General features: G+C 43.4%; 1 protein-coding gene across 1 annotated transcript; it reads left to right on the plus strand.

The window, feature by feature from the left end:
• The first annotated feature begins 209 nt into the window (after positions 1-209).
• Positions 210-25,240, plus strand: LOC123136573 (DNA-directed RNA polymerase III subunit 2). Its single transcript, XM_044555981.1, has 37 exons — positions 210-545; positions 1,926-2,047; positions 2,140-2,232; positions 3,250-3,316; positions 3,744-3,834; positions 3,941-3,993; positions 4,194-4,258; positions 8,317-8,422; positions 8,888-8,998; positions 9,144-9,203; positions 9,739-9,768; positions 9,996-10,046; positions 10,124-10,222; positions 10,813-10,872; positions 10,952-11,041; positions 11,963-12,067; positions 12,152-12,262; positions 12,330-12,446; positions 14,682-14,798; positions 14,881-14,961; positions 15,851-15,955; positions 16,026-16,106; positions 16,183-16,329; positions 16,404-16,448; positions 16,706-16,783; positions 16,883-17,022; positions 17,143-17,242; positions 17,861-17,979; positions 18,087-18,222; positions 18,302-18,432; positions 19,240-19,365; positions 19,466-19,521; positions 23,675-23,745; positions 24,033-24,117; positions 24,219-24,322; positions 24,614-24,742; positions 24,836-25,240. The coding sequence occupies exons 1-37, from the start codon at positions 405-407 to the stop codon at positions 24,884-24,886; spliced, it is 3,474 nt and encodes a 1,157-aa protein (XP_044411916.1). The 5' UTR covers positions 210-404; the 3' UTR covers positions 24,887-25,240.
• Positions 25,241-27,971: the final 2,731 nt, after the last annotated feature.

A 27,971-nucleotide genomic window follows, 5' to 3' on the forward strand; every position in this document is an offset into this window, starting at 1 on the left:
CTAATGAATTTAGGATACCTGTACCTTTAAATGCTGAGGAATAAAAGACCATTCTTAATGCTAAAATAAAATCTGTTAAAAAAAACTTGGACTGTCCGATTACATACCTTCGTAACGTGACGTGAGTCCGTAGCCATCGATATAACACCTCGCAAACCCTAACTAAACCCTTGCCGCCCCAAATCCACCGCCTCGTTTCCGGTGTGTCTCGCCGCCGAGACCCCTTTTCCGCTCCCCCCGGCCCTCCCCCCTCTGGCTCTCTTCTCCCCTGGACCAGAACAGCGCCGCCGACATCCACTCACCCGCGCAGCCCCCTACCCGTCTCTCGCCGCCAGCCAGCCCCTCCACCCGAGGTGCACGCCTCCGCCGCCGTCAGCCAAGGGGATTCAGTTGACTGAATCCCCATGCCCCCTGCTACGTCCGCTCCCGATGCCCCGGTGGCCGAAGGGGACGAGGAGGCGCCGCCGGTGCCGACTTACCGGTCACTGGCAGCGCCGGTCAGCAATCCGGTCGACAAGTTCGCGCTCCTCCCTGCCTTCCTCAAGGTACCATCTGGAACTGGATTTTGCGTGGGACTGCTCCTTCTGCCCATGCAATTTCGTTTAAAATTCATGGCTCCGCTGATGTAATTTAGCGACACAGGCCGTTCTTCTTCTTCTTCTTTACACGCACTGATAGATTTATGGCACGCCCATTTTCATAGGAATTTTTGCCTTATTCAGCTCAGTCATCTGTTGGTTTAACAGCCAATGCCGACAGCACACTCTTCATGTTAACCAGCTATTGTCATCCCCGATTTAGTCGAGAGCCTATGCTACTAATAAAAGTACGAATTGATAACATCACCCCAAACCTGACCAACGTCTTTCATCTAAAAAGCCTGACCAACGTCTGCCAAAAAAAAGTAGGACTGTTCTAGATTATGCTTTATCGTCTTTGTTGCAGTTAGTGCTAATCAAACATATTATCGACACTGCAAGGCAACACAATTAGTTAAACCCATGTTCTGGAGCATTTTCGCTTGGTGGGGTGGGATGGGGGGATCAGGCGTCTTGCCAACCGTCTGATTGCTTTGCTGGGTGCCGTTGGATCAGCCCCGTCTGTCCCTGTCATGCAATCCCCTCGTGTTGTGGCGCTGCATACCAATCCCGCGGCTCCCTGCAGCACTGGCAATGAAGACAAAAAAAGGAAGGAGCTCCTCTGCAGCACCGATTGTCGCCCCTTGCAGCAGCAGGTGACCTGACAGCACTGACGGTGGCGGCCCGGTGAAGCACCGGTGACGGTCGTGGATGGGATGGGCAGCGGCCGGCACATAGAGATTGTAGAGAGATAGAGCGCCATGATAGGAGCCTGGGGAATGGGAAAAGGCTATGTGGATGCGCGAGGGAGAGAATAAAGCCACACCATTGTTTCTGGAGGGCTGTGAACTGGTGGGGCCCATGAGAAAACATAGTGTGGCTACAGCGTGCGATCGCGATCCCGTCTGATGGTCGTGCGCCCGGCTGATTTGTGGGATTAGCCACCTGAGGGAAATTGTTTCAGTAGTAATAATCACAAGCAGTGATGATTTTGGTGTAGATATTTTTTTCAACCTTATATTATTGTTTCAATCCTCTGGTCTTTGGCTAATTCAGTCATATGTCACAAAAAAAAGTGTATTGCACATGCATGATAGCTAGTCTAGTCTTTACAATGTCTCACATCACCTATCTTTGCCTGACCGCTCTCTGGTTTGTTCTGCCCTAGGTTTATTCTGTCCCTGACGTGCGTTTGTTTCATTCCAACTGCAACACTACAGGGGCTTGAGTTTCTATTTGCTGCGTCTTTATTTTTCAAAGGAGGTGCCAACTACTCATTTGGTCTGGGCATCTTTTGGTCGATCCATCTGATTTGCCCCTTTTCTCTTTGTTTGATGTTATCATTAGGTTAGAGGCCTTGTGAAGGAGCACATTGACTCTTTTAACTACTTCATCACCAAAGGAATCAAGAATATTGTCAGGGCAAACAACCGAATCGAAGCACGCAGTGATCCAGATATTTATCTTGAGTACGATGTTATTCAGTTATACAGCTGCTGTTTTCTTTGTGTCAAATCACGGTTCTCTTATCTTATGTGTTCTTTTGTTTGCCTTGATGTAGGTACAAAAATATATACATCGGCGAGCCCTCGGTGCAAGTAGATTTTAGAGTTGAGACTATCACACCACACTTTTGCCGCCTTACTGATCGCACGTAAGCTTGACATTGCCTCACTTGTATCCATCTGATGTAACTCTGTGCCGATAATTAACTGAGCATATCAATGAGCTGGAGATATGTGACGGATATCTCTCTCTCTCTTGTCTACCAAGAACAGCAGGATAACTTCAAATAGCTGCTGGTTTGGTGAAATAGGCAGCTCAAGCTTGTATCTTGTCATGTCATGATCCTAAGCACAAAAGGCTGGATAAATAGGTAGATAGTTGGAATAATTAAGTACTATAAGCGAGGGTTTTATTTGGGAGGGGGGTTGGGAAGAGAGAATATTGCCTATATAATTCAGGCCGGCCATTGCAAGATTGCTGTTGTAGAAATGCACAATGAACATCAGTATGGATGTCTGAGTTTCTGAGCATATATTACTGGGGACAACTTAGATTTCTGAGTGAATTGATCTTTTTCACGGGCTAGAATTTTGTAAGGGTCTCTTTGAAAATTGGAATGCATGGGTCTAAAAATACAGGAATAGGAAAAACTTAGGATTAAGATGTCATTAGAATCTTATAAGAAACCAAAACACATTGCAAAGCTGGCTCTTCGGATGCTCTGCAGGAATTTAGCACGAATTTGAAGAGACAATTTTCATGGAAAAGACAAATATTTTTTCAATGAGGTCCAAGCTCATGTTAGGATTCCTAAAAAAATCCTATGGATTGAGCCATTCGGCAGAAAACCTGTAGGGTTCCTACAACCTCATTCTTATGATCTGAAAGGCTTCTGTAGGAGAAATAACTATGGATTGAAACCCTACATAGTTTTCTTGAAAACCCCTCAATGCAAAAGGTCCCTATGTTGGAAAAGCAAGAACCTTGATGCCCAATATTCCATAGGACAGACTAGCTGTGGAATGTGCTTTTAACTAGCTGATTCATCTAACATCAAGCTCATCTTGATTGTACCGCAGTAGCACTGAATTTCATACCTTTTTTTTTGCCTATCACAAGCGTCCTTTTACCTATTCTTGCTTAATATGTTCCTTTGTTCCTTCAGATATTCTGCTCCTGTGATTGTTGATGTTGAGTACACTGTAGGAAAGACACATGCCAAACATAGGAAGGTAACACATCTAATGTCTGGCTGAAACATACCCCCTTTCCACCCCACAAAAGAATATTTGCTTATTTTGCACGCGTATATGGTACTCCTTTGTTCCAAATTAATTTAAGTTATATCTTTGTCTTAAGTCAAACTTCTTTAGTTTGACCAGGTCCATAGAAAAATATGCTCAGATCTACAACATTGAATATATATAGTACGGACTATATTTTATATAAAGAATCTAATGAAACTAATTTGGTGTTGTACATGTTGATATATTTTTCTATAGAATTGGTCAGACTTATAAGTTTGACTCAGGACAAACCTAGAACTGAAATTAATTTGGAACAAAGGGAGTATGGCAGTATGACAATGAACTCAGAAGTACCTGTTACATGCTTGGTTGTGAAGAAACTTGACCTCCTTTAATCTTTTTTTTTCTCCAGCCAAATTTTACCATTGGGTACATGCCTATTATGCTTAGAAGTTATGCTTGTGTTCTGAACGGGAAGGACGAAGCTGAACTAGCAAGATATGGTTAGCCTTCTTATGTTCATCACTGTATATTGTTTTTATGTTTCTTAGATAAATTCGCCACTCTACCTTTCTGGTTATGTTGGTGGTTTCACTATTGTGCCTGTAGGTGAGTGCCCTCTTGATCCTGGTGGTTACTTCATTGTGAAAGGAACCGAGAAGGTAACTGGAAACATTGATTCTTATGCTAAGTGCTCATTTTTCTCGACATTGATTCTTATGTTTCTTATGCTAAGTGCTCATTGATTAATAGCATGCTAAAAGTGATAGTGCTAATGCTAAGTGCTCATTTTTTGCAACACAAGCTCCTGGCGGATTCTTATGTTAGTATTATTTATCGTGCAATATGTTTTGATTCTCAGGTCATCCTAATACAAGAACAGCTATCAAAGAATCGTATTATTATCGACACTGATAATAAAGGAAGGTACTATGTCTACTATTTTAAAATTTATTCAGTATCCAGCTGATTGTTCTATTTTGAAGGTTTGACAACTGTTGGAAATTGCATTTATTTTGTGAATTACTTGTCTCTGTGACTATTCCCCTGAATTTACAATCTTGCACTAGTTTGATAATTTACTTGAAGTCATACACTTTGATGTATGGACACATGCTATTAATCCTGGGAAAAGTTTGAAAACTACACCATACTTCAACCAAACCTGCATGGGTAAACTTGGCAGCCCAAACCAAACTAAACCTATTGATATTCCCGTCAACCCAACCAAAACCAAACCTATTTGACTTTTCACCCAAACCAAATTAAAACTGAGTGGCCATCTGTGGGTTGGAACCATTTCCTGAAATTGTTTGAGAACCATCTGTGCAATATGAGACATTAAAATCTTGCAAAAAAAAGAGACAACAAAGATGCCCTCTCGCGAATGCGCTTGCGACGGGTGAGCGCGCCCGGCGGCGCCGCCCGATCTCCTCATTCTGGTCACCCCTGCATCCACCTCGGCCGGATCAGTGAAACCCACCGCACCCTCTCTCCTCAAGCCGGAGCTCTGCTCCCTCGTGCTCCCGGCCATCGTGTGCGCCATGGCTCCTCACCCCTGCTCCCGGTTCCGGCCCGTGTCCGCGCCGCAGGCAGCGGCTGACCCTTTGCCTATGCCGGGCGCCGTCTCTGCATCCTGCTGCTCCTCAGATGTGCCCCGTCGTCCTCCTGCTTGGAGATACTAGAAGGAGAATGGGGGCATCATGTCCTCGCGCGCGGGCCCTAGGAAGTCGGCGAGCGGCGGCGGTCGCAGGCGTTGCTGACGGACGCATGATGCCCATCCAAGAGCAGCAAACCCGGGGAGACCATAGAGCAGTCGACGCGGGAGCCAGGTCCGGGCTCGTTGGCCGTGGAGGTAGCCAAAGTGCGGAGACCAGGGCGTCGACCGCCGCCTCGCCTACACAGTGACCAGCGCGGTCGCAAGAGCCCCATGCGCTAATGGCAGAGAGGAGTCGGAGGAGGCCGGATCCAGGCGCGGCAGTCATGGACGTGGCCGGAGCAGGCTGATCTGGGCAGCGGCCATGGCCTATCGTATTGTGGTTAACAATGAGACTAAGATCAGTTAATAACCGTGAGAACGAGGTTAATGCGATCATCGTTTTACCGTACTGACCATACCCAGCGTTTTACAAGAACAATTAAGCCTCCTGTTCAAACAAGTTAACCGAACATAAATAACTATGAGCCTCGCACAACCCGGTTTAGATAAACTATTCAGATGTCATATGCTTAATCGATATCTTATTACACATGGAACTTTGCTGCAAAAGATTAGAGCCGAGTGTAAAAGATAATTTTTCTGATGGTCCATAATATTAAGAAGATTATTGCCTAGTTAATTAGGAAAACCTGGCGGAAACAAATACATCAAGGCCAAGCCTCACTCAACAAAACGACATCACGGGGCCATGCCCCACTCGAAGCCTGAGTGCCTGACACAACCCCACTCTCACCGATGGCACGTCGAAGATCACAAAAGCATGCCAAAAACATGTGCACAAACCAACGGTGATAGCTTGCCTCCCACCATTGCCGAAGATAAGCCACAACTGCTATGGGAGGAGCAGACCATACACGCTCCCGTAGATGTGAAGATGCCTGCACTCCATATGACTATGCGCCTAATGTGACGTCCAACATATCGCTGACCACCTTATCGCCCACACGACCGAGGGCAAAATCCATGGCGCCTCCAAGCTTTTGGGGTCGCTGCCCCAACTTCCAAACGCTTCGCCGTGCCCTGCGCAGTCCACCTGCACCACCTTTCAGGGTTGCTGCCTCGACGTACCACCGCTCACCCTCGAGGTGCAATACCGTCACATGATAGACAGCCTGCAGCCTGCAGCCAGAGCTGCACAAGGCAAATACCTGCAGAACACAACTGCCACACCATGTAGGGACCGCCCTAGACATATTGTCCAACTGTCCTTACCAGGATATGTGACCAAGTCACCAAGTCGACTACCTTGCAGCCCTGCGCACAAGGTCACCATTGAAACTGGGCTCACTTGAAGCCTTGCCCAATAAGGTGTCACGACACTGTTGGCCGCCGCCTCGACACACAAGCCATTCGGGCCGCTGCCGCGACATCCACCAACCCCATGCAACCGCCTCAAGCCGACACTCCAAAGTGACACCTCCAAGGATGTCACGACGTAGACGTCGCCATTAACCGCTCCGGAAAGACCGGAGCTAAGGTTTTCACTTGTAGAGTCCAAGCTCTTCTTGAAGTGCGAGGAAAAGAAGCTCCATGACGGTGCATCCAAAGAGGGAAAACGACACCTGTTGATGCCGCCGTCGCTGGCCCGACCGAGGCCGGGGCAAAGCTTTCGCCATAGCTCCTCCTCTCCCGTCAAGCCTCAAAGGGAGAAGGGGGCTTACAGATCGGCAACACCCGAGAGCGCGTAGATCACTAGAGTAGGCCATGCTGCACAGGAAGTCTTCACCGCCTGCAGCCCAACCACCACATGGCGCCACACCTCAACACCTCAAGCTACGAAGAATGTCGCACCCTTCTAGCATCCGCCGCCACCGCCAACGACGTGGGACCACCAGCCGTTGTCAGATCCGGGCGCTAGATCAACAGGCTCCCTGAATTGCCACCGCAGCAACACCTACAGAGACGCGCCTCCGAGGTCGAGCGCTGCCGCCAGGATCAAGCTCTGAGGCCTCCGCCCTGACGTCCACTTGCTACAAGCGCCTCCAGCAGCACCAACTGAAGTAGAGGAATCGCCCCGCCCCCACGCGCAACCTTAGCCACCGCCGTGGCAGGAGCCAGCGGAGGCAGCAAGCTGGGAGTTGCCCTTATGTTCCCTGGGGGCAATATGGGACGAGACCAGTTCACCTGCTGACTCCCTGCAGTAACTTTATAATGTGGCAGTGAAAGGTTTAATTCTTTGATGTTAGAGATTTTATAATTGTTACACAGTATCTCATTGTCTTATGGTGTTGCACATACTTTTGTGCTTTCTCGGATTTATTCAGGGCCAGTGTCACGTTTGTTCTAAAACACCACATTTGGGCTAGGTTTGATGTCTTGTTGAACATTGAAGCGAAATTATTTGTCTAACAAAGACTTGACACTCGTGTTATATTTTCGTTCAAGAAGAATAACCAAGCCTCTATTGATTGTACATTTCTTCCTTAATAGTGCTCTAGTGTATTAGATATCAGGCATTATGCATAGCTTGATGTGCTGGGATCTTTGGGTACTTGTCTAATTCGATCCATGTTGGTATAGTTTAAGTAACATTGATTAGGCTGCTTATAGCTATAAACCATTTGGCAAAGTATATACATGGCTAAGGCATTTTTGAATATCTGATTGATAAATATTCACATGATTGCCTTGTCTCTGATTAGTACTGTCAGGGAAGCAGTTCATCTCTAATCCCAACCATCCTGGTTAAAATCTTTAGCCTTTAAGTTGCTTGTTCACTCATTATTGAAGTTGCTTCTTTTTGTGTGCATGCCATTCCATTGATGTGGTTCTATTATGAGGCAGTGAGCCTAGACCTTTTTCGCTGGGGGAGTGGATATGCAACCCCATCATCTGGGTTTATGTCCTCATGGACACGAATTTGTGTTCCTATTTACTCCCTCCGTTCCTAAATATAAGGTGTAATAGTTTTTCAAATAGTCAAACGTTGTCTATGTTTGACCAACTTTACAGCAAAATATATAAATATTTACAATACTAAATATTTTAAGTATTAAAATATATTTCATGGTGAATCTGGTGATAATGATTTGGTATTCTAGATATTGTTCTTGTCTATGAATTTGGTCAAAGTTAGAGAAGTTTGACTTCTTGAAAAAATAATACACCTTATAATTAGGAACAGAGGGAGTATACTATATGGGTCTCCCTTACAGTTTTCTTTCGAAAAGGATGTCGTTCTGCATGTTCCATTCCCTTTCTGAGGTGCACTGCAATCCATTATAGGCTGCTTAGAATCTTACGACTTCATTTTTCTGTTGTTTAGGGTAACTGCATCTGTTACTAGCAGCACACATGAAGTAAAAAGCAAGACAGTGATTTGCATGGACAAAGAGAAAATTAATCTACATCTGAATCAGTTCACTAAGCCGGTATGTAACTGATGCACTGTTGTCCCATTAAAAAGTCCTTCCATTTCATAGTAGTAGACCGTTCTACTTGACCCTTGTTTAACAATATAGGATCCACACATTTAACGAGTTCTTCAACTTCTACGTTTATTCTTTTCAAATACTTAATGGTCATGGCTTGGTGGTTGGTAATATGGTTCATCGATGGATATGCCATTTTCTCCTATGATTATAGACATGGTGAAAAAGAGTTATAGGTGTGGGACCGTACATGTTTTCTATGAGGCAACTAGGTGTGCAGCTCCTTTTAAGAGATCAATCATCTCCTCTAATAGGAATAGCATGGTCTGAGTAGTTTCTCTTCCCTGATATCATATCACACTTGATGTATCCTTAATGATTGCGAACATGCAAGGCCTTACGTTTCTTACCGATAATTATTAAGTTGATCATAACTGTAGTTTCCGAGCATTGAAACTTCTGCAGATTCCTATAATTGTGGTTATGAAAGCTATGGGAATTGAAACTGACCAAGAGGTTGTACAAATGGTTGGAAGAGATCCAAGATATGGTGACCTCCTATATTTGTCTATTCAGGTAACTTATTATTTTTACTTTGTTGCTTTACTTTTGTGGCTATATTATAACGATGATCCTCTCACCGTATTATTATTTGATCTTTTAGACTGTCAATTGTTAAATCTTTCAGGCCGTCTGAATTTTGTTGTTTTTGCTCTATTAGGAATGTGCCACAGAGAGAATATATACACAACAGCAAGCTTTGCAGTACATGGATGACAAGGTGAAACTTCATGTTGTATTATTAAATAGTGATGAAGCAATCTAAGCTTTGGAAGAGTACATCCCTTGTTTCTAACTCATGCATTTTCTTCTGCGTCTGTTGAAAGAGTGCTAGGCATTTGACCAGAAATGTCTAATACTTCCCCAAGAGTAGTCTGTGACACTTCTGATCTCTTTATTACTTCTACAGTCGCAGTATTTAGTTCTTTTGAAACCGCCTCAGTCTTCTTATTACGTGATTATTTAATTACCCTACATCTATACTCAATTTGGGCGGTAGAGAGTTTCTTTCGCTTTTTACTATTATACTAAGGTATTTGCTGATTACCAAACTACTAAAAACCACCAGGATCTGTAGCATCCATGGGCTCTTGTCCATAGAACAACTGAAAGAATGTATTTGATGATTTTTCATTTTGTTGAAACATGAAGTTGATGGTTTACCTAGCATAAAAAAACTGAATTTCTTATGTAGTTGCATGTGTGTATTGAATGTTGGATCTTTTCTGAACATACACTGTGTGCTGTATTTGCAGGTGACATATGCTGGTGCAGGAAATATTAAGGTAATTATTAGCTGCAGATCATATGTTGCTTTCTTTGAAAAGTTGATGGTAATAAAAAAATATAATACAGTTACAGAATCCCATTTCTGTTGCTAAACTGATTGTTTTGGATTATTGGATTAGTAATAAAAAGCTCCACGTGTCAATCTATGCTCTCAGAATGGTATATATACTGACACTTCAGTTTAAATCATCTGATGACTGCTCTCTCTGGCTCTCACTTTCAGGACGGTCGGTCAAAATTAATCCTCCGTGATGTTTTTGTTGCGCATGTACCGGTGAGATAGATGTTTCACCTAGATTCTTCACCCAGAATATTTTATTCTTTCTCACATGCATGTCGTCTCTCCTGTAGGTTAACAATGGGAACTTTCAACCAAAGTGCATATACACTGCTGTAATGTTAAGGCGAATGTTGGATGCGATCTTGAATTCTGATACCTTCGATGACAAGGCAAGTCCAGAGCTGGTCGCTGTATCATTTTAGTGAATAACTCCTAAGATCTACCAAAAACGCATTCCTTTTTTGCTTCACTATTGCTTCGGTGGAATGAAAATAAGAATCCATGTAAGTTTCAGCCTGGGCCTAAAGAAGAATTAACTTGTTCTTTTTTTCTGGAAAATTAAGAACTTCTATTCACACTGTCGCAAGATTTCTATGGAGATCAGCTAATCGCAATTTTACAGAGTGTTTATGGTGACATATGTTTTTATGATGTACCCTTGAGTACTGTTCACAGTAAGTTCAGTAAATTAGACTAGTTTGATCTTAAAAAACCAAGGAGTAACTTATCTTATTTATTTCTTGGACATTATTCAATTTTGAATTCCAGTCTGCTTTTACTTTTTATGCATGATTGCAAGCACGAAAGCATGCAATCTGCTGATAATCTAGGAACCAAAGATATTTCTACATGAGAAGTTGAGAACTAAGCATGGCCTATTCTCACTAGGCTCTGTTTAGACATGTTTGAATTATCTTATACATCAAATTTACCTGTTTGCCGCCCTGTTGATATTTCATGTTCGATTTTTTTTTTTCAGGATTATGTGGGAAACAAGAGGCTTGAGCTGTCTGGTCAATTAGTATCCCTGCTTTTTGAGGTATTTATTTTTCTTACCATTTCATTAGATGGTGTGCATTATGTGATTGTGTCTCTCACTGTGCTACTACTTTGTGAAGGATTTGTTCAAAACGATGAATACCTATGCTGTAGACCGTATGAACAAAAACAGTGACATGGCCCGTTCCAGTCCTTTGGATTTTAGCCAGGTAATGAAAATTATTGATGCTCATCTGGTTATCCCTTTTGCCTATTACTGCAATATAATGTTACTGTAGCTTCACACTTTGACGTTGCACACAGTTCCTGTTTCGCTATTTCCTTTGAGTTGCAGTCTCTAGTAATATAGCTGTTGCTGCCAGCTTATGTTACCTTGCTGAGTTTACTAAATGGAGTCATTTTTCGTTGTTTGGTAATTTTGCTACTTCTTAATTCCACATATTGAAATGTCTTCAAAACCACAAGCTTGTTCAGCAGATCTGTAAAATATTTTCTCATTTATAAAAATACGAAATGAATTTCTTGTCTGCTCTTGCAATAGGAATTGGGAGGTTGTTAAGCTCTTAAGGACTTTAGTTGTTTTTGCATGTCCTGAAAGTACAAATTCTGTTGGTTAAACATATATTAATATAATAGGTAAATTAGCAACTCACAAGCAAAGACAAATGTAACTCTGCAAGTGGTCGCTCTTTACCAAAGCCGCAAATTCACTCTTAACATGTGGGCGGCAGTGCAATTTACTCGTTCCATAACAATGTGCAGCTTAAAGTAACCATCTCTTTGCATGAACTTTTAATCTTATACATTACAAGTTACGTTTGGATGCTGAAAATGCCACTTTCTGTATCATGAGGCTCCATAACAAACTTGATAAACGATAACTCAGTATATGAATTCATTACCATTTTGGTCTTGCTCTGCACATTATATTGGAATGCATCTTATTTGGAGTGTTGCACCTGGAATCAGGAACCCAGTAGAATAGTGAATGAGGTGCTGGTGTATGAAATGATTCAGTGTAGTTCCTTTGTAGTTCTGAAACAAACAGTGTAGTTTGGAGAAATTTACTCAAGTCATTTGGGATGCTCCAATGTGGTATCTTAGATATGTAATTCCCTTCCTTTGTGCAGTTGATAATGCAGCAGGATGTAATAACCTCTGGTTTGGAGAGAGCTATTTCCACGGGAAATTGGGACATTAAACGATTTAAGATGCATAGAAAGGGTGTTTCACAGGTATCTACTCGTTCAACCTATGAGTCCCAATTCTCTGTTCACTGAGTTTGAGGTGTTTTAATTTTTTCTTCTACTTCTATGCAGGTTCTGTCTAGGTTATCCTATATGGCGTCTTTAGGCTATATGACACGCATAACACCACAGTTTGAGAAGACCCGGAAAACAAGTGGTCCACGTGCTTTGCAGCCCAGTCAGGTAAGGACAAAGTTTAGTATGTTTGTACTTCATAAAGGTACATAAATAGCCTTTTTTTCTGTAACAGTGGGGTATGCTTTGTCCTTGTGATACACCGGAAGGGGAAGCTTGTGGATTGACGAAAAATCTAGCTTTAATGACTCATGTTACAACAGATCAAGAGGAGGGCCCACTGAGGAATCTGGTTTGTTTTCTCTAATTCAGCAATTTTTATTTCCTTGGCTTTAATGCTCTGTATCTTCATCCCAGTGCATTTTTTAGCATGCTCATGTGTGTATGAGCTGCTATTGACGAGCCGATAGTCAAACTTTTGGTTGGTTGGTGGAATTTGGGAGTATTCACATACTCCCTCCGTCCCAAACTAAGTGTCTTAACCTTAGTATAACTTTGTACTAAAGTTAGTACAAAGTTGAGACATTTATTTTGGGACAGAGGGAGTACCATGTTTTGGCACCTCAGTGGGTAAGCGTGTAATCTGTGATGTGAAGCTGCAGCATTTGCTGCTTCCAGATCAATCACGCCATGAGCATCACCGACGAGTTGCGTTTTTTAGATCTCGGTGGGGTGGAATTGGTGCATGTTGCCACTAGTCCAGTAAGTCCTTAAAACCGGAGGCTGGGAAGTTGATCTGATAAGGACAGCCTGAGCAGGTGGGTCATGGTTTCTTCTGATTGGCCACGCAAGAGACAAGCCGGTGCATGCTGCAGCCCTTGCACAGTGAGCCTCTTGCCGTCAAGCAGTGGTCTTGACATGCCAATCAAATGAAGAACTTCACCCGCTTCCAGGACCTTGTTAAGCTTCAGGCCAAGCTTAGACCTTGAGATGATGCTCCCTGTAAGAGGAGGTCGTAACAAAGACTTGGACCTTGAGATGATGCTAAACACCAGGTTAGCTTGTGCAGCAGTGTTGTGAGCTGCAGCACACAGACCATGAGCCACACTTGGACGTATTGCCACAGGACGAGTGAGCTGAGTGCCCCCTGATGTTAATGATCCATTGCCTGCCCTCCAGCGCCTCCTGCACAATAAGGCACACGACGCTTCCTAGTGCGTCTTGAGCTGAGCTTCTATAGCTCAGGAGCAATCTTGATTCTGCCGTTCGACCATCGATCCTCCCAGAAGAGCGTTGTTGTTCTGTCACCAACAGTCTTCGAGGAGACAGCTAACATACTCCGCTTCACCTCTAGGAGACGAACCCCCACCAAGGAGATAGCGGGACTGTGCACAGCGTGAGGCTAGTCACAGTCCTTGGATACCAAGGCCACCATACTTCATTGGCCGGCACACCTTTTCCCAATTGGATGTGCCACCCACCCTGGGTGTCTCCACTCTGCCTATCCAATGGAATCCCTGAAGGATCTTCACTGCTTTTGAAACTTATTAGACAAACCGAACATCAGAAGCTGATGAACTGATGAAGCAGGATTGCTGCAAGCACCACCTTGACAAGGGTAAGCCGTTCGCCTTCATCATCATAGGCGCCTTCCACGTAGGTACCCGCTTTACAGTCCGGTCTCCGAGGGGTTTGAAGGCTTCACTAGAGTGTTTTTAAATCGGGAGTGGGATCATGGGGTATTTAAAGGCTTCGCTGGAGTGTTTTCGAAGGCTTCGCTGGCACTGTGGCACACTCCATCACCGTCCCAGCATCCCCTTCTTTCTCCTCGGAGCAACCTATGGGGGTCACCAAACACTTGGCAAAGTTGGTGTGCGGCTATCTTCTCCGTCTCTCGTCGAATCCGATCTCTACCGCCACTGAGGAGCCGCCAGAGAGAAGACAGACAGGCTGCTTGCTCGCCCAACCTCGGAGGAAGCCACATCGCACACTGTTGCTTTGTGGACCTCCCCGCAAATGGCAAAGCACTTGCCATTGTGGATCTTTTGGTGGGGGGAAATTCCCCAACTTCTCTGATCCCAACTCTTCTGCCTCCAATCTACTCCGTTGTTGAAGCATGTCGTGGCAGATGCTGCCATCATCCTTTAGCTTGCTCCATGCCACCTGCTATTGGAGAAACATCGGTGTCTCTTCGCTGATGACCTCCTTAGAAAATCTATTGGTCCTTGGACTGGAGAATAAAACCACCAAGCATGGTCTTAGTGGTACCCAACTCATCTGTGAATCTGTATGGTCCAGGTGCTTTGCTTCACAGCATCCTATGTCTCCACACCAAATGGGGTGTCAAGGTTCACTTAGTCTTCTGCGTGCACCTAGAAAGTCTAGGTTAAGTGGGAAGTCCTGTTGCTCTGCCGTACCAGTGAGTGAGTTGAAGTGATCAAAAGTTACATTTGCCACAGCCTTGTGGTTCGAGACTATGAATGTTTTGAGTCAATATATGTGTTGCAATATTTTGTTTATTATTTTCTCTCGTTTGTCTTGCACCCATTGACATATAATTCTATGTTTTGTTCATTCTTTGTTGTAGTGTTTTAGCCTAGGTGTGGAAGATTTGTCACTTCTGTCCGGAGAAGAAATCCATGCACCGGGTTCGTTTCTGGTCATGTTCAATGGATTAATACTAGGGAAGCACAGGCAGCCTCAGGTCTAGTTTCATATAAACAGTACATATATCTCAAATTATTTCCCTTATTTATTCTCATAAAGTTATATATGATGCTTTCCAGAGATTTGCTAATAATATGAGAACATTCCGCCGATCAGGCAAAATTGGAGAGTTTGTAAGCGTTTTTGTAAATGAGAAACAGGTATCGTTTCTTCTCTTGATTACTACTAGCTTAAAATGGATCTTATCGCCATGCTAATAAATATTTTGGTGAGAACCTCAAAACTCTACCTAGGATGGTACTAATCGAAACTTTGTTACTAACTTTCACTGGTGTATTTAATGGTCACCGTGGGCTCGTGGCGGCATCAACTGACCCAGAGCTTTTCGGAAACAGCTTTAGAGTTTGGATTAGCTGATTTTACATGTAATATTAATCTAGTTATGTATGAAGGACTGGCCAAATAGGTATTAGTTCCTGCGGCCATCACTGCTTACACCTGCAACTAACTAAATCTGCCAGACTGATTATGCAAAGGTGATACCCCCAGATTGTGTCCTGTATCCAACTGGATATTAACCGTTTTGGTTCAGCATCCTCATATCATACACAAAGAGCTCTCAACTTTTTGTAGTGAGGGCCACTCTTCCGCCCTCTTGTTTGCAAATCTATCGTACCTGAATTTTGCAATGCAAGTTGGTGTAAAGATTGTCTAATGCAGCCAGTTCAGCAAATCCTTGCTAGGACCATATTGCGCCATGCCAGCCAGAAGTAGGGTTTTGCTGTGCAGTTCTGCTATTCTGAAGCTATAACATAATATTGGCATTTGCTTTCAATGCGGGTTTATGTACCAACTACCAATTAATTAATTGCTATGGCAAGCTTAGTTTCAATGCCATAAGGCTTGGAGGCCAAACATTTTAGTATTCTTGAAGATTTAAGTCAAAAGTCTATGCAGTATTCAGGATGTATTGCTCTCTCTCCATGGATGCACCTTATGAAGTTGCACTGTGTAACAAAACTCATTGATTTGCCTTCTCTTTCTTCATTAAGAATGCGTTTGAGATACTAACCTTGTTTGTCATTATAGCATTGCATTCATATTGCCTCTGATGGTGGCCGCGTTTGTCGTCCACTTATAATTGCTGACAAGGGCAGATCAAGGGTTAAAGAGCATCATATGAAAGAACTGAGGGTTAGCAACTTGTTCTTCTTGATCTATTGTCATTTGTTTGATCTTTATCTCACAACTGATTTCACTGTAGGATGGTATTCGTTCATTTGATGATTTTCTGCGTGATGGATTGATTGAATATCTTGACGTCAATGAAGAGAATAATGCATTGGTATATCTTGATTCTTTTGTGTTTTCGTGCATGCTTCATTTATAGTCTGATCAAGTGATTAAGATGATTCAAACAGATTGCGTTGTATGAGCATGTGGATCAAGATGGTGTTCAAAGAAGCAGCATCACTCACATTGAAATAGAGCCAATGACCATATTAGGTGTTGTAGCTGGACTTATTCCATATCCGCACCATAACCAATCTCCACGTAACACTTATCAGGCAAGGATGCGGATTATTGATATACATCTCTATAGGTTTTGGAATATTCTTACTTGATGTGTTCTTGTCTGCAGTGTGCAATGGGTAAGCAAGCGATGGGAAATATTGCATATAATCAGGTAAGAAGCAGCTGGAGTTCCTTTTTCTCAGTTTAATCCTGCATTTTCTTGCTTTCCATGAATGCTAAATAAAGTGGTCTTATTGCCGACGGTACATGCATCCAGATCACTCAAAAGCATCTAACCACATCCCTGGATAAAATTAGTTTCATTTGCACCATATTTGACTCTATGATGTTATGATCCTGTGGTCCTTTCTTGCTCAATTCTTCTTTCCCTCTTGGTGTGCACTAATGTGTATTTGGAATTTTCTGTAGTTGTTTCGAGCAGATTCTCTACTTTATTTACTGGTGTACGCGCAACGTCCCCTGCTTACAACAAAAACAATTGAGTTGGTTTGTCTCCCCCTCCCCCTCCTCTTGTCCCCGTGCAGACACAAACACACACACCCTCTCATAGTTCACGTGACTAATACTTTATGGCAAATCTTTCAGGTGGGATACGATAAACTTGGCGCTGGGCAGAATGCAACTGTTGCTGTAATGAGTTATAGCGGATATGATATTGAAGATGCAATTGTGATGAACAAATCATCTCTTGATCGTGGTTTTGGTCGTTGCATAGCAATGAAAAAGTATGATACACTTCAAATAAAGATGCTGTTTCATTTGCTCTGACTGAAGGGCTTGGGGAGCATGTCCTTAATGCTGTTGTTTCTGTTTTTATAATTGTATCTCTGGTTCTCATCCTACAGGTACACCGTAACATCGGAGAAATATGGAGATGGTATATCAGACAGGATTGCTAAACCCCAGAGAGATAGAGATGGTGTCTTGATAAAGCAGAATATGCGGGTATAAAAATGACTGATAATTGCTATTTATCCTGAACTATTAAATCCTTCACTTTTCTCAGTAGGATGGCTTATTAAGCAAATTTAAAGTGAACAGTACAAAAAGTCATTTTGAAAATCTAGGATAAAAGTAAGAAAATTGTGTAGGCAGTGAATGTCCAACCCATTCCTATTGAGCTAGTTGGATTTTCGGGAAAGAAATAAAATAAAAGTCTCCTATTGTCCACATTTGGAGATGTATAAAGAGGCCGTTTCATTCAGTCTGTTGTATCTCAGTCCCATCCGCCTAAATATGTATATGAAATTTGGATTTCATGAGCTTTCGTCGAGATGATATTGTTGTTGTGTTGCAGCCTTGATAATTTTGACTTTTTAGTATCAAATTTCATTTTTCTTTGAGTGTTTTCTAAGAACTGCATAGAGAATGTATAACAGAGCCACAGTGGTGTCTGCAGTTTATTGTTTGTGTTTAGTTGGTTAGTTATGTGTTGTAGGATCAAAAGGGGTTCATCAGTTCCAAAAATCCGAACTGTATATTTTTTTTGTATCTATAATCTGTGTATTTAGTTATTCACAAGCATTTAACTATAGCTCCTAAAACAAGAAACATTTTTGTAAGGCATTGGATGAAGATGGATTTGTTGCACCTGGTCAAATAATCCGCAATCATGATATCTATGTGAACAAGCAAACACCCAAGGTTACCAATAGAACTCCTGGTACTGCGTTAACAGACAGGTGAGTATTGCTATGTTCGTGATTCATTTTGTTACGTTCCATCCTCCACGTATTTGGCTTTTGAAGAATGATAAATGTGCTTTATTGTTTAATATTTACTTATCCAGGGACTATAGGGACTCACCTGCTGTTTACAAAGGTGTCGATGGTGAGACTACCGTTGTAGATCGTGTAATGCTTTGTTCGGATACAAATGACAAATTGACCATTAAGTGTATTATCCGTCACACTAGGAGGCCGGAGGTAGGTTTGTTCGGTAAATTCCCTTGAATTCAGGTGTAGTTATATGAACTTAAATTTGCTATTCATGTTTGTGACTCAGGTTGGTGACAAGTTTAGTAGCAGACATGGACAAAAAGGTGTTTGTGGCACCATTGTTCAGCAGGAAGACTTCCCCTTCTCTGAGAAAGGAATATGCCCTGATTTAATTATGAATCCCCATGGATTTCCAAGGTTTTGTATTGGCTTTGGTTATATTCTACACTCGTTTTGTCTTCTCATATAATCTCTGTGTATGGGCTTCTATTTTTGGCATGTCTCTGACTGGAACCATTTAACTGGGAAACTTTAATTCATGTCTTATACTCTTATTTAACTCTGCTTCAACACACAAACATGCTAGCCATCTCAAGGAATCCATTTCTAGAGGTTTAATTTGAATAATTTGTTATCGCTTCCTCTCCAGTTCAAAAAAACATGTTGTACTAGACTTAAGTTTTGCTTTGGGAATTGTGCTTAGATTCAAAATTTAGGATGAAAAAGTGAAACTGGGTTACCATCACAACTTGTGACTTGTTATTGTGATAACTAATAAAAATAAATAGATTGGATAATTACTCCATCATTGGAGTTGTGATTGTGACACTTAAAATAGAGGTTGATTCCTGTGATCCAGTCCAGCTCATCTATGCCAACCCGGGTTTTATGATGGTCATGTGCATACTAAATAGCAATTACAGTGTTATATATTCTGATTGTTTGAAGTTGGTATTTCCTCCATGTCACAAATTCCCAGTACATGTCCTATTAGAATCTGCACCGGTCAAGCATTTCAAAGTTTCACCGTTAATGTAGACTATGTCCATTGTGGAATATACTGAAATTATGTAATGCTTATTTGATTTGAAGAGACATTTTCATGATCAAAGTGTAACCTTGACAAACGTGTTAATGTTTTTAAAATATGTATCGTGACAGAGGAAGTACTATTTTGTTTCGTGGTGTTACTTCAGCCTGACTGACTCTTATTCTGCTCACCAGTCGTATGACAATTGGTAAAATGATTGAACTTCTTGGGGGAAAGGCTGGTGTTTCTTGTGGCCGATTTCATTATGGCAGTATATTTGGTGAACCAAGTGGTAATGCTGATAAAGTTGAAGACATAAGGTATGCTGGTACCATGTAATACCATAGTTTGCTGACAACAAATCATAATTAGAAGACATTTACAATGATTCATCAACATTGCTTTTCTTTTGCATACCAGCCATACGCTTGTCAAGCACGGGTTCAGCTATAGTGGAAAAGATTTCTTGTACTCAGGTGTGTTTTCAGTATGAAGTTACTTTGGCAAAAAACTTCTATTATGTTATTACAAGTCAGTATTGAGTATTGACTGAATTCACTGAATCTGAATGTAGTAGTGCCACAGCTAATATCCTAATAAACTAAGAAAACAGATTCTTGAACCTCCTTCACTCTCATGTCCAAGGTTTTTAAGGTGGTAAGGCGTTTAAAGGAGATCAATCCCTGCCTTACCACCTAATGGACGGTTAAGCACAACAACAACAACAAAGCCTTTAGTCCCAAACAAGTTGGGGGTAGGCTAGAGGTGAAACCCATAAGATCTCGCGACCAACTCATGGTTCAGGCACATGGATAGCAAGCTTCCATGCACCCCTGTCCATAGCTAGTTCTTGGTGATACTCCAATCCTTCAGATCTCTCTTTACGGACTCCTCCCATGTCAAATTCGGTCTACCCCGACCTCTCTTGACATTCTCAGCACGCTTATGCACTGGAGCTTTTGGAGGCCTGCGTTGAATATGCCCAAACCATCTCAGACGATGTTGAACAAGCTTCTCTTCAATTGGTGCTACCCCAACTCGATCTCGTGTATCATCATTCCGGATTCGATCCTTCCTCGTGTGGCCACACATCCATCTCAACATACGCATCTCCGTCACACCTAACTGTTGAACATGTAACATGTCGCCTTTTAGTCGGCCAACACTCAGCGTCATACAACATTGCGGGTCGAACCATCATCCTGTAGGACTTGCCTTTTAGCTTTTGTGGCACTCTTATCACAGAGAGTGCCAGAAGCTTGGCGCCACTTCATCCATCCGGCTTTGATTCGATGGTTCACATCTTCATCAATACTCCATCCTTCTGCAGCATTGACCCCCAAATATCGAAAGGTATCCTTCTGAGGCACCACATGCCCATCAAGGCTAACCTCCTCCTCCTTGCACCTAGTAGTACTGAAACCGCACATCATGTACTCGGTTTTAGTTCTACTAAGCCTAAACCCTTTCGATTCCAAGGTTTGTCTCCATAACTCTAACTTCCTATTTATCCCCGCCCGACTATCGTCAACTAGCACCACATCATCCGCAAAGAGCATACACCATGGGATATCTCCTTGTATATCCCTTGTGACCTCATCCATCACCAAGGCAAAAAGATAAGGGCTCAATGATGACCCCTGATGCAGTCCTATCTTAATCGGGAAGTCATCAGTGTCGGCATCACTTGTTCGAACACTTGTCACAACATCATCGTACATGTCCTTGATGAGGGTAATGTACTTCGCTGGGAATTTGTGTTTCTCTAAGGCCCACCGGATGACATTTTGCGGTATCTTATCATAGGCCTTATCCAAGTCAATGAACACCATATGCAAGTCCTTTTGCTCCATGTATCTCTCCATAAGTTGTCGTACCAAGAAAATGGCTTCCATGGTCGACCTCCCAGGCATGAAACCAAACTGATTTTTGGTCACGCTTGTCATTCTTCTTGAGCGGTGCTCAATGACTCTCCCATAGCTTTATTGTATGGCTCATCAGCTTAATTCCACGGTAATTAGTACAACTTTGAACACCCCCCTTGTTCTTGAAGATTGGTACTAATATACTCTGTCTCCATTCTTCCAGTATCTTGTTTGCCCGAAAAATGAGGTTGAAAAGCATGGTTAGCCATGCTATCGCTATGTCCCCGAGGCCTTTCCACACCTCAATGGGGATACAATCAGGGCCCATCGCCTTGCCTCCTTTCATCCTTTTTAAAGCCTCCTTGACCTTAGACTCCTCGATTCGCCGCACAAAACGCACACTGGTCCCATCAAAGGAGTCGTCCAGTTCAATGGTAGAACTCCCATTCTCCCCATTGAACAGCTTGTCGAAGTACTCCCGCCATCTATGCTTAATTTCCTCGTCCTTCACCAGGAGTTGGTCTGCTCTGTCCTTGATGCATTTGACTTGGCCAACATCCCTCGTCTTCCTCTCACGGATCTTGGCCATCTTGTAGATGTCCCTTTCGCCTTCCTTCGTGCCTAGCAGTTGGTAGGGGCCCTCATACGCCCGACCCCTTGCTTCACTGACAGCTCGCTTTGCGGCCTTCTTCGCCATCTTGTACTTCTCTATGTTGTCTGCACTCCTATCCAGGTATAGGCGTCTGAAACAATCTTTCTTCTCCTTAATCGCCTTCTGGACATCATCATTCCACCACCAGGTATCCTTAGCTTCGCTTCTCCTTCCCTTCGACACTCCAAACTCCTCTGAGGCCACCTTACGAGTGCAAGTCGCCATCTTCATCCACACATTGTTCGCATCTCCTCCTTCCTCCCAAGGGCCCTCCTTAATGACCCTCTCCTTGAACGCCCGAGCTACCTCCCCCTTGAGCTTCAACCACTTCGTTCTAGCGACTTTGGCACGCTTATCCCGCTGGACATGGACCCGAAAGCGGAAGTCAGCAACCACCAGCTTATGCTGAGGGACAACACTCTCTCCAGGTATCACCTTACAATCTAGGCACGCATGCCTATCTTCTCTTCTCGAGAGGATGAAATCAATCTGGCTAGAGTGTTGGCCACTACTAAAAGTCACGAGATGTGATTCTCTCTTTTTAAAGAGGGTGTTAGCTACGATCATGTCGTAGGCTAGAGCAAAGCTCAAGACATCTTCTCCTTGATTCCTGATGCCATAGCCAAAGCCCCCATACACCCCTTCAAAACCTATGTTGGATGTACCGAGGTGGCCATTGAGGTCTCCTCCTATGAAGAGCTTCTCGCCAATTGGTACACTCCTAACCATGTCCTCCAGGTCTTCCCAGAACCCCCTCTTGGTGTTCTCATTGTGGCCTACTTGCGGGGCATACGCGCTGATAACATTGAGAACTAAGTCCCCAACCACCAGCTTGACCAGGATAATCCGGTCCCATGTCTCTTGACGTCTACCACTCCATCCTTGAGGCTCTTGTTGATCAAGATGCCTACGCCATTTCTGTTTGCAGCCGTCCCCGTGTACCACAGCTTGAAGCCGGTATCCTCCACCTCCTTCGCCTTCTGACCCCTCCATTTGGTTTCTTGGACGCAAAGGATATCAACACTTCTCCTCACCGCTGCATCAACTAGCTCCCGAAGCTTACCTGTTAGAGACCCTACGTTCCAGCTACCTAAGCGAATCCTCCTAGGCTCGGCTAGCTTCCTTACCCTTCGCACTCGTCGAGTCAAATGTGAAGACCCTTGCTCATTTTCCACTACATCCGGGCGCCGATGTAGCGCGCCACTAAGGATGTGACGACCCGATCCTCGCTCACTTGACACCGTATCCAGATCAAGATACGGCGCGCCAACGGGGGGGGGGGGGGGGGGGGGACGGCCCGGCCCTTGCCCATTTGACACCACACCCGGGTTTCGATGTGGCGCGTCGCTGAGAGGGTTACGCCCCAACGAAAATCTTTTGGGTTTCATCTCCATAAGAGTGGCTGGGTTTTTACGCTGGCTCGCCAAGCCTATCACAACCCTCCTCCTTTACCCGTGCTTGGGACCGGCTATGTTGAGACAACATAGGCGGAGTTAATGGACGGTTAAGTACCTAAGGTGAAAAAGTGCCAGGGCATCTTACTGCTTAAACATCGCCTTATGGAGGCTTTAAATACCATGCTCATGTCAGTTGAGCCATTACAGAAAAAAGAACTGCAAAATCCATTTCAGTGTAATTTATAGAAGTGCAGACTGTAAGTTCAATCTCGGTAAAGATAGCAATAGGGATGTCTTGGTACAAGCAACTTTTATCTGTCAGCTTTTGCCTGTTTTGGTCAAACTGGTCACCATTGTTCTGATCGAGGCAAGATCTATTCCAATGAACTTAGGCCAATATATGTAGGAATCCAAATACGGAAGCAAATACGTAGGGCATGCTGGTAGGAGTGTTTATAAATTCCATACAAATACAAACACAAATAGTTAACTATTATCACTCTTAATCACATAGAAACTTAAGAAATATAGATACTCTATGCAATCTTCTAATTTCTTGACTACACATTCTGTTATCTTCTGGTAATCCGAATTTATGTGGCACTAGATATGTCGTTTTAGATTTTGATAATGCAAATTTGGTATTGTCTTATTTGTGAGATGTTCTTTCTTCATGGGGTGGGTCTTGAAAGCTGATGTTTTTCTCCATTTTCAGGCATTTTAGGCCATCCTCTTCAGGCATATGTCTTCATGGGGCCAATCTATTACCAGAAACTGAAGCACATGGTAGGCATGTTTTGTTTGTCTGGTTCTCTTTTGTTTGGTCTTTTTGGGGCTTTGTTTTCTGTACGATTGGTGAAGAATGTTGACAGGACTGACCAATGATTTTTCAAACTTCAAACTGTACATGGAAAGTTCTGAAATGTTTTGGCAAGTACATACTTGTTGCTTATTGGTTTATCCAAATTAACTGGTTCCTATGATGTCTTCTTCTCAGCTTGCTTGAGATGTCATTGTAGTTTTTTTTTTTGGTATAATTTTGTAAAATATTTGCTTGTGTATGGGTTCCCCAGGTTCTTGATAAGATGCATGCTCGGGCTAGTGGACCACGAGTACTACTGACCAGGCAACCTACTGAAGGGCGAAGTCGTGATGGAGGTTTACATCTTATATATAATTTTGTAAAACATGTGGCTTTGGAGGCTAGCCCTTTTTCTTGTCGACTCTTTGTTCATCATCTTTAATATGTTCTTTGATAGGTCTGCGTCTTGGTGAGATGGAGCGTGATTGTTTAATTGCATACGGTGCCAGCATGCTAATCTTTGAACGTCTCCTACTATCCAGTGATCCATATCAAGTCCAGGTAATTTTCGAAGTAGTTTGTGATTCTTTCAGCGGTTGCGATCATGCATGGAACATAAGTACGCATGTTGTTGATTCTTTCATCAGTAGTGTGATGGAAACCTGTCAGCCTTCATCGCACAATTCATTCTCATGGTTCAATGGTTAAACATCCCACATAGCTAGATATTACATCTAGTTGAACTGTAAAAGAACTAAAGTGTCCAGTTGAACTCTACCATGGGTTCATTGGTCATTTTATGTCCTGGTAATTCGTGGAGGCCCCCTCTTATTCACTGTTCATGTTCCACAGGTTTGCAGGAAATGCGGTCTGTTAGGCTACTACAATTACAAGCTGAAGACTTCCTTCTGCTCGATGTGCAAAAACGGAGAAAACATGGCCAAGATGAGGATGCCGTACGCTTGCAAGCTTTTGTTTCAGGTACTGCGTATTGTCAAAGTACCACCAGCGATGGCTGTCCCTGCACAACACGGCTAACCTGGTTCCCCTTGTACTGTTTGGTGCTCTTATCAGGAGCTGCAATCGATGAACGTTGTCCCACGCTTGACGCTGACAGAAGGATAAATACAGAATTCGACAAAGCTATGCCCTGATGTTAGGACCGTCAGAGGCGAATCAGTCTCCATTTTCCTGGCAGAACTGTAGCAGCAACGCGGTCGCCTCGTCGTGCTGTAACCTGTGGATGACAGAAGCATCGGCACGGGGAGATTGTTACAAGGGATGCAAGGCCGAGTGTGTTTTTATGGATTTATTATAGAAAGATCTCAGGCTCTCGGCATAGTTTCTGCATAGAAGAGATATATGAGAGTAGGTTTTGTTGCCCTCTTGATTTATTACGAGGGAGAGATGATCAGAGATTCAGAGGAGTCGTGAAATAATAGTTGGATCATTTGTATATGTGGTGTTTTTCGGTGCGCATCTGATGTGTTTTGATTCCTGTGCATGAAAGGATAGTTCTGTCATCTGTGGGAGTAGCTAGTGCGATGGCAGTCTATTCGGTGTCGAAAGAGAATATGCCCTTCTGATCCGCGTGCTTCTCACGATGGCGACATGTACGGTAGTGTTGACTGACCGGCCGGTGTACATATTCGTCGTGTGAGGTCATTTGATGTCGACGCCTTGATGTATGTGTCTTCAGAACTGTCCTAGTCGTTGCCTGTCTTACTCGAAGGTCTCAAGCCGTGTAGCCAACGTACCAATATTTCAAACGGAAGGAATTCTCCGGCGGCTATCGTGGTTAAGATAATATTTCAAATGGAACAATATTGTTTTGACTGTTCTGACCAAAATCGTAATGACGACGTTCTTACCGTTGTCAGTTCTGGGGAATCTGTGATATCCATTTTACATAATAATACTCTCCTGGTTCCCTTTTATATAAGTTCTGCTACTCTATTCGAATATCCATTTCTGAGATCAGCCTCGTCTACACTAGGTAAAAGGAAAATCACAACAAGTACAAAACAAATTCACAAAAATCCAATTTTTTTTGTATGGTAGATAATTTGGTGCGTGAGATGCGCTCCAAATTCCAAATCATTCAAACAATACAAGTATCTTTGGGCAAAAAAGACAAACTAGGCTAGAATAGTAAACTTTTTTACAGATATCAAATTTGTTTTTTTTTCTTGAGAGATACTTAGATGTCCAAATGATCTGAAATTTAAAGCGCATCCCATGCACCAAATTATCTATCATGCAAAAACAGTTGGATTTTTGTGAATCTTTCTAGTATTTGTTTTGAAAATTTTCTTTATCAGGGGTGCAGATGAGGCTGGGCAGCGAATCGCTGCTCTTACTCTATTGTTTTTCACACAAAAATCACAATGTAAGGGCATCTCCAACATTAACACGCAAATTTGCTCTGGCATCTGTCCACGGACCGGAGGGGGGGGGGGGGGGGGGGGCTGGTCCGTGGACACGGATGTAGGAGTCAGCCATCCAATGCTGCCCGCATACATTTCAAACGCAGTTCAACACGGCATATTCTCATATAAACCGGACAAAATTCTTTACATTTCAAACATTTTCATTACATTTTGAATATTTAGGACAAAAAAACGGTCAGACCCTAAACCTATCCTACGGCGATGGCCGCCGTCCACTTCCTTTGTATTCCGCAACGGCGACCATGTCCTCCTTCCGTCGTCTTCATGAACGACGACGGGGGTCAAGACCCGTGAAGTGGAGGTGCGGTCTCCGATGAGGAAAAGTAGAATATGGGAGACGGACCGGCCCACTTGAGACACAATGCTATGTCGCCTCCTCGTGCTTCATCTCTGACGACAGACTATCCCACAAAACCGTTCTCGCTCATGGTCATGACGGATGTGGAGCAAAGGACGAGGATGTGGAGCGGATGTGTTGTGGTGTGGAGTGTGGCCGCCTTTAAATAACATATTGCAGTGATGCCAAGCGTCTGTGTGTGTTAATGCGCATTGCCGGAGTTGGTTCCTTGGTCGGCGAGCCTGCTTAATGGCTGCATACGGACGGCCGGGCATTGAATGGGCGTGGTATATACCCGTCCCGTACATCAAACATCGATTCGGCATTGAACAGACATGGACACTGGAGACGTGGTGCGGACGACTCTCGGTCAGCATGACGCTGAGGTTGCGTCCGTTCTGGGCCGGCGTCATCCAGAGCATCCGCTCTACAACGACAAGAATGTGGGCAGCTGGCGTCGGACGAAAACGCACGCGGGTGTGGGAGGAGGGTTTTGGGTGGGTCAAGGCAGTCAAGAGCTAACATGGCAGCGGTCCGGACGCCAGCAAAGCCCCCTAGTTTATCTTCGATTTGTAGGAAAAAATGTGTCTGCACCACCGAACAGACTAATACATGACCGCGTCGAAGGGCAGAACAAGTCCGATCCATGACGTGTGGTTTGAGAGTCCGTGTTGGAATTGCCCTAGGTGTAATCCCCCTTTTCGTCAGTTCTCCGCCTGTGCCCCTCCACCCTCCAGCACGTGACTATCTCCCACAAAATAAATCAGTTTCCCCCAATTGTTTGTCTTTAGGAAAATAAAAAGAGGAACACATTTCTCTTTGCAGATTTGCATGCGCCTGCATCAAAACTATTTTTGACCATATAAATTTGACATGCAAGCTCAAGAACAGGATCACCTAAGCAACAAAAATTTGCAATAAAAATAAAGCATTAGAATAAAAACTAATTGGACCATTGGAGAAGTCACATACCAAAAAACAATCCCCCAAAACAGTTTTGCAAATGGAGCTTTGCACAAGGAAATAAAAAATGACAGCAAGATGAGCTAGAACACGAGTTTGAGCAATGAGACGTATTCCTCTGCCGATTGCATGCACATACGTATCTCTCTCCCCCAGCCTGTCGTATCCGAGCAACACGATGGATGTAGGCCACTGATTGATTTTATTCCAGGATTCGGAGCTCCGTGTTGGGTAGCCTGGCTATTATAGCACGATGGATCATCAAGGCAAGAAGAACAGAATCACATGCATGACGATTGACGGAAGAATGCAGTTTGTCATCAACAAAATGATTGTCCTTTTCTTTACACCGTCGTGTCTTGTTCTTGCAGGTACTACTAAGAAGTCATAGCACCACCAAAGATATGACATCACCGGTAGACAGCGAAAGAAGAACCAGACGAGAACACGTAAGGGCATG

The sequence above is a fragment of the Triticum aestivum genome, chromosome 6B (assembly GCF_018294505.1).
Source record: "Triticum aestivum cultivar Chinese Spring chromosome 6B, IWGSC CS RefSeq v2.1, whole genome shotgun sequence".
Classification (NCBI taxonomy): Eukaryota; Viridiplantae; Streptophyta; class Magnoliopsida; order Poales; family Poaceae; genus Triticum; species Triticum aestivum.

Coding starts and splice junctions, on each gene's coding strand:
- LOC123136573 (XM_044555981.1), top strand. CDS start 405: ATGCCCCCTGCTACGTCCGCTCCCGATGCCCCGGTGGCCGAAGGGGAC. Junction 10,047..10,123: donor TTTTTGTTGCGCATGTACCG/GTGAGATAGATG, acceptor TCTCTCCTGTAG/GTTAACAATGGGAACTTTCA. Junction 19,522..23,674: donor AAAAGATTTCTTGTACTCAG/GTGTGTTTTCAG, acceptor CTCCATTTTCAG/GCATTTTAGGCCATCCTCTT.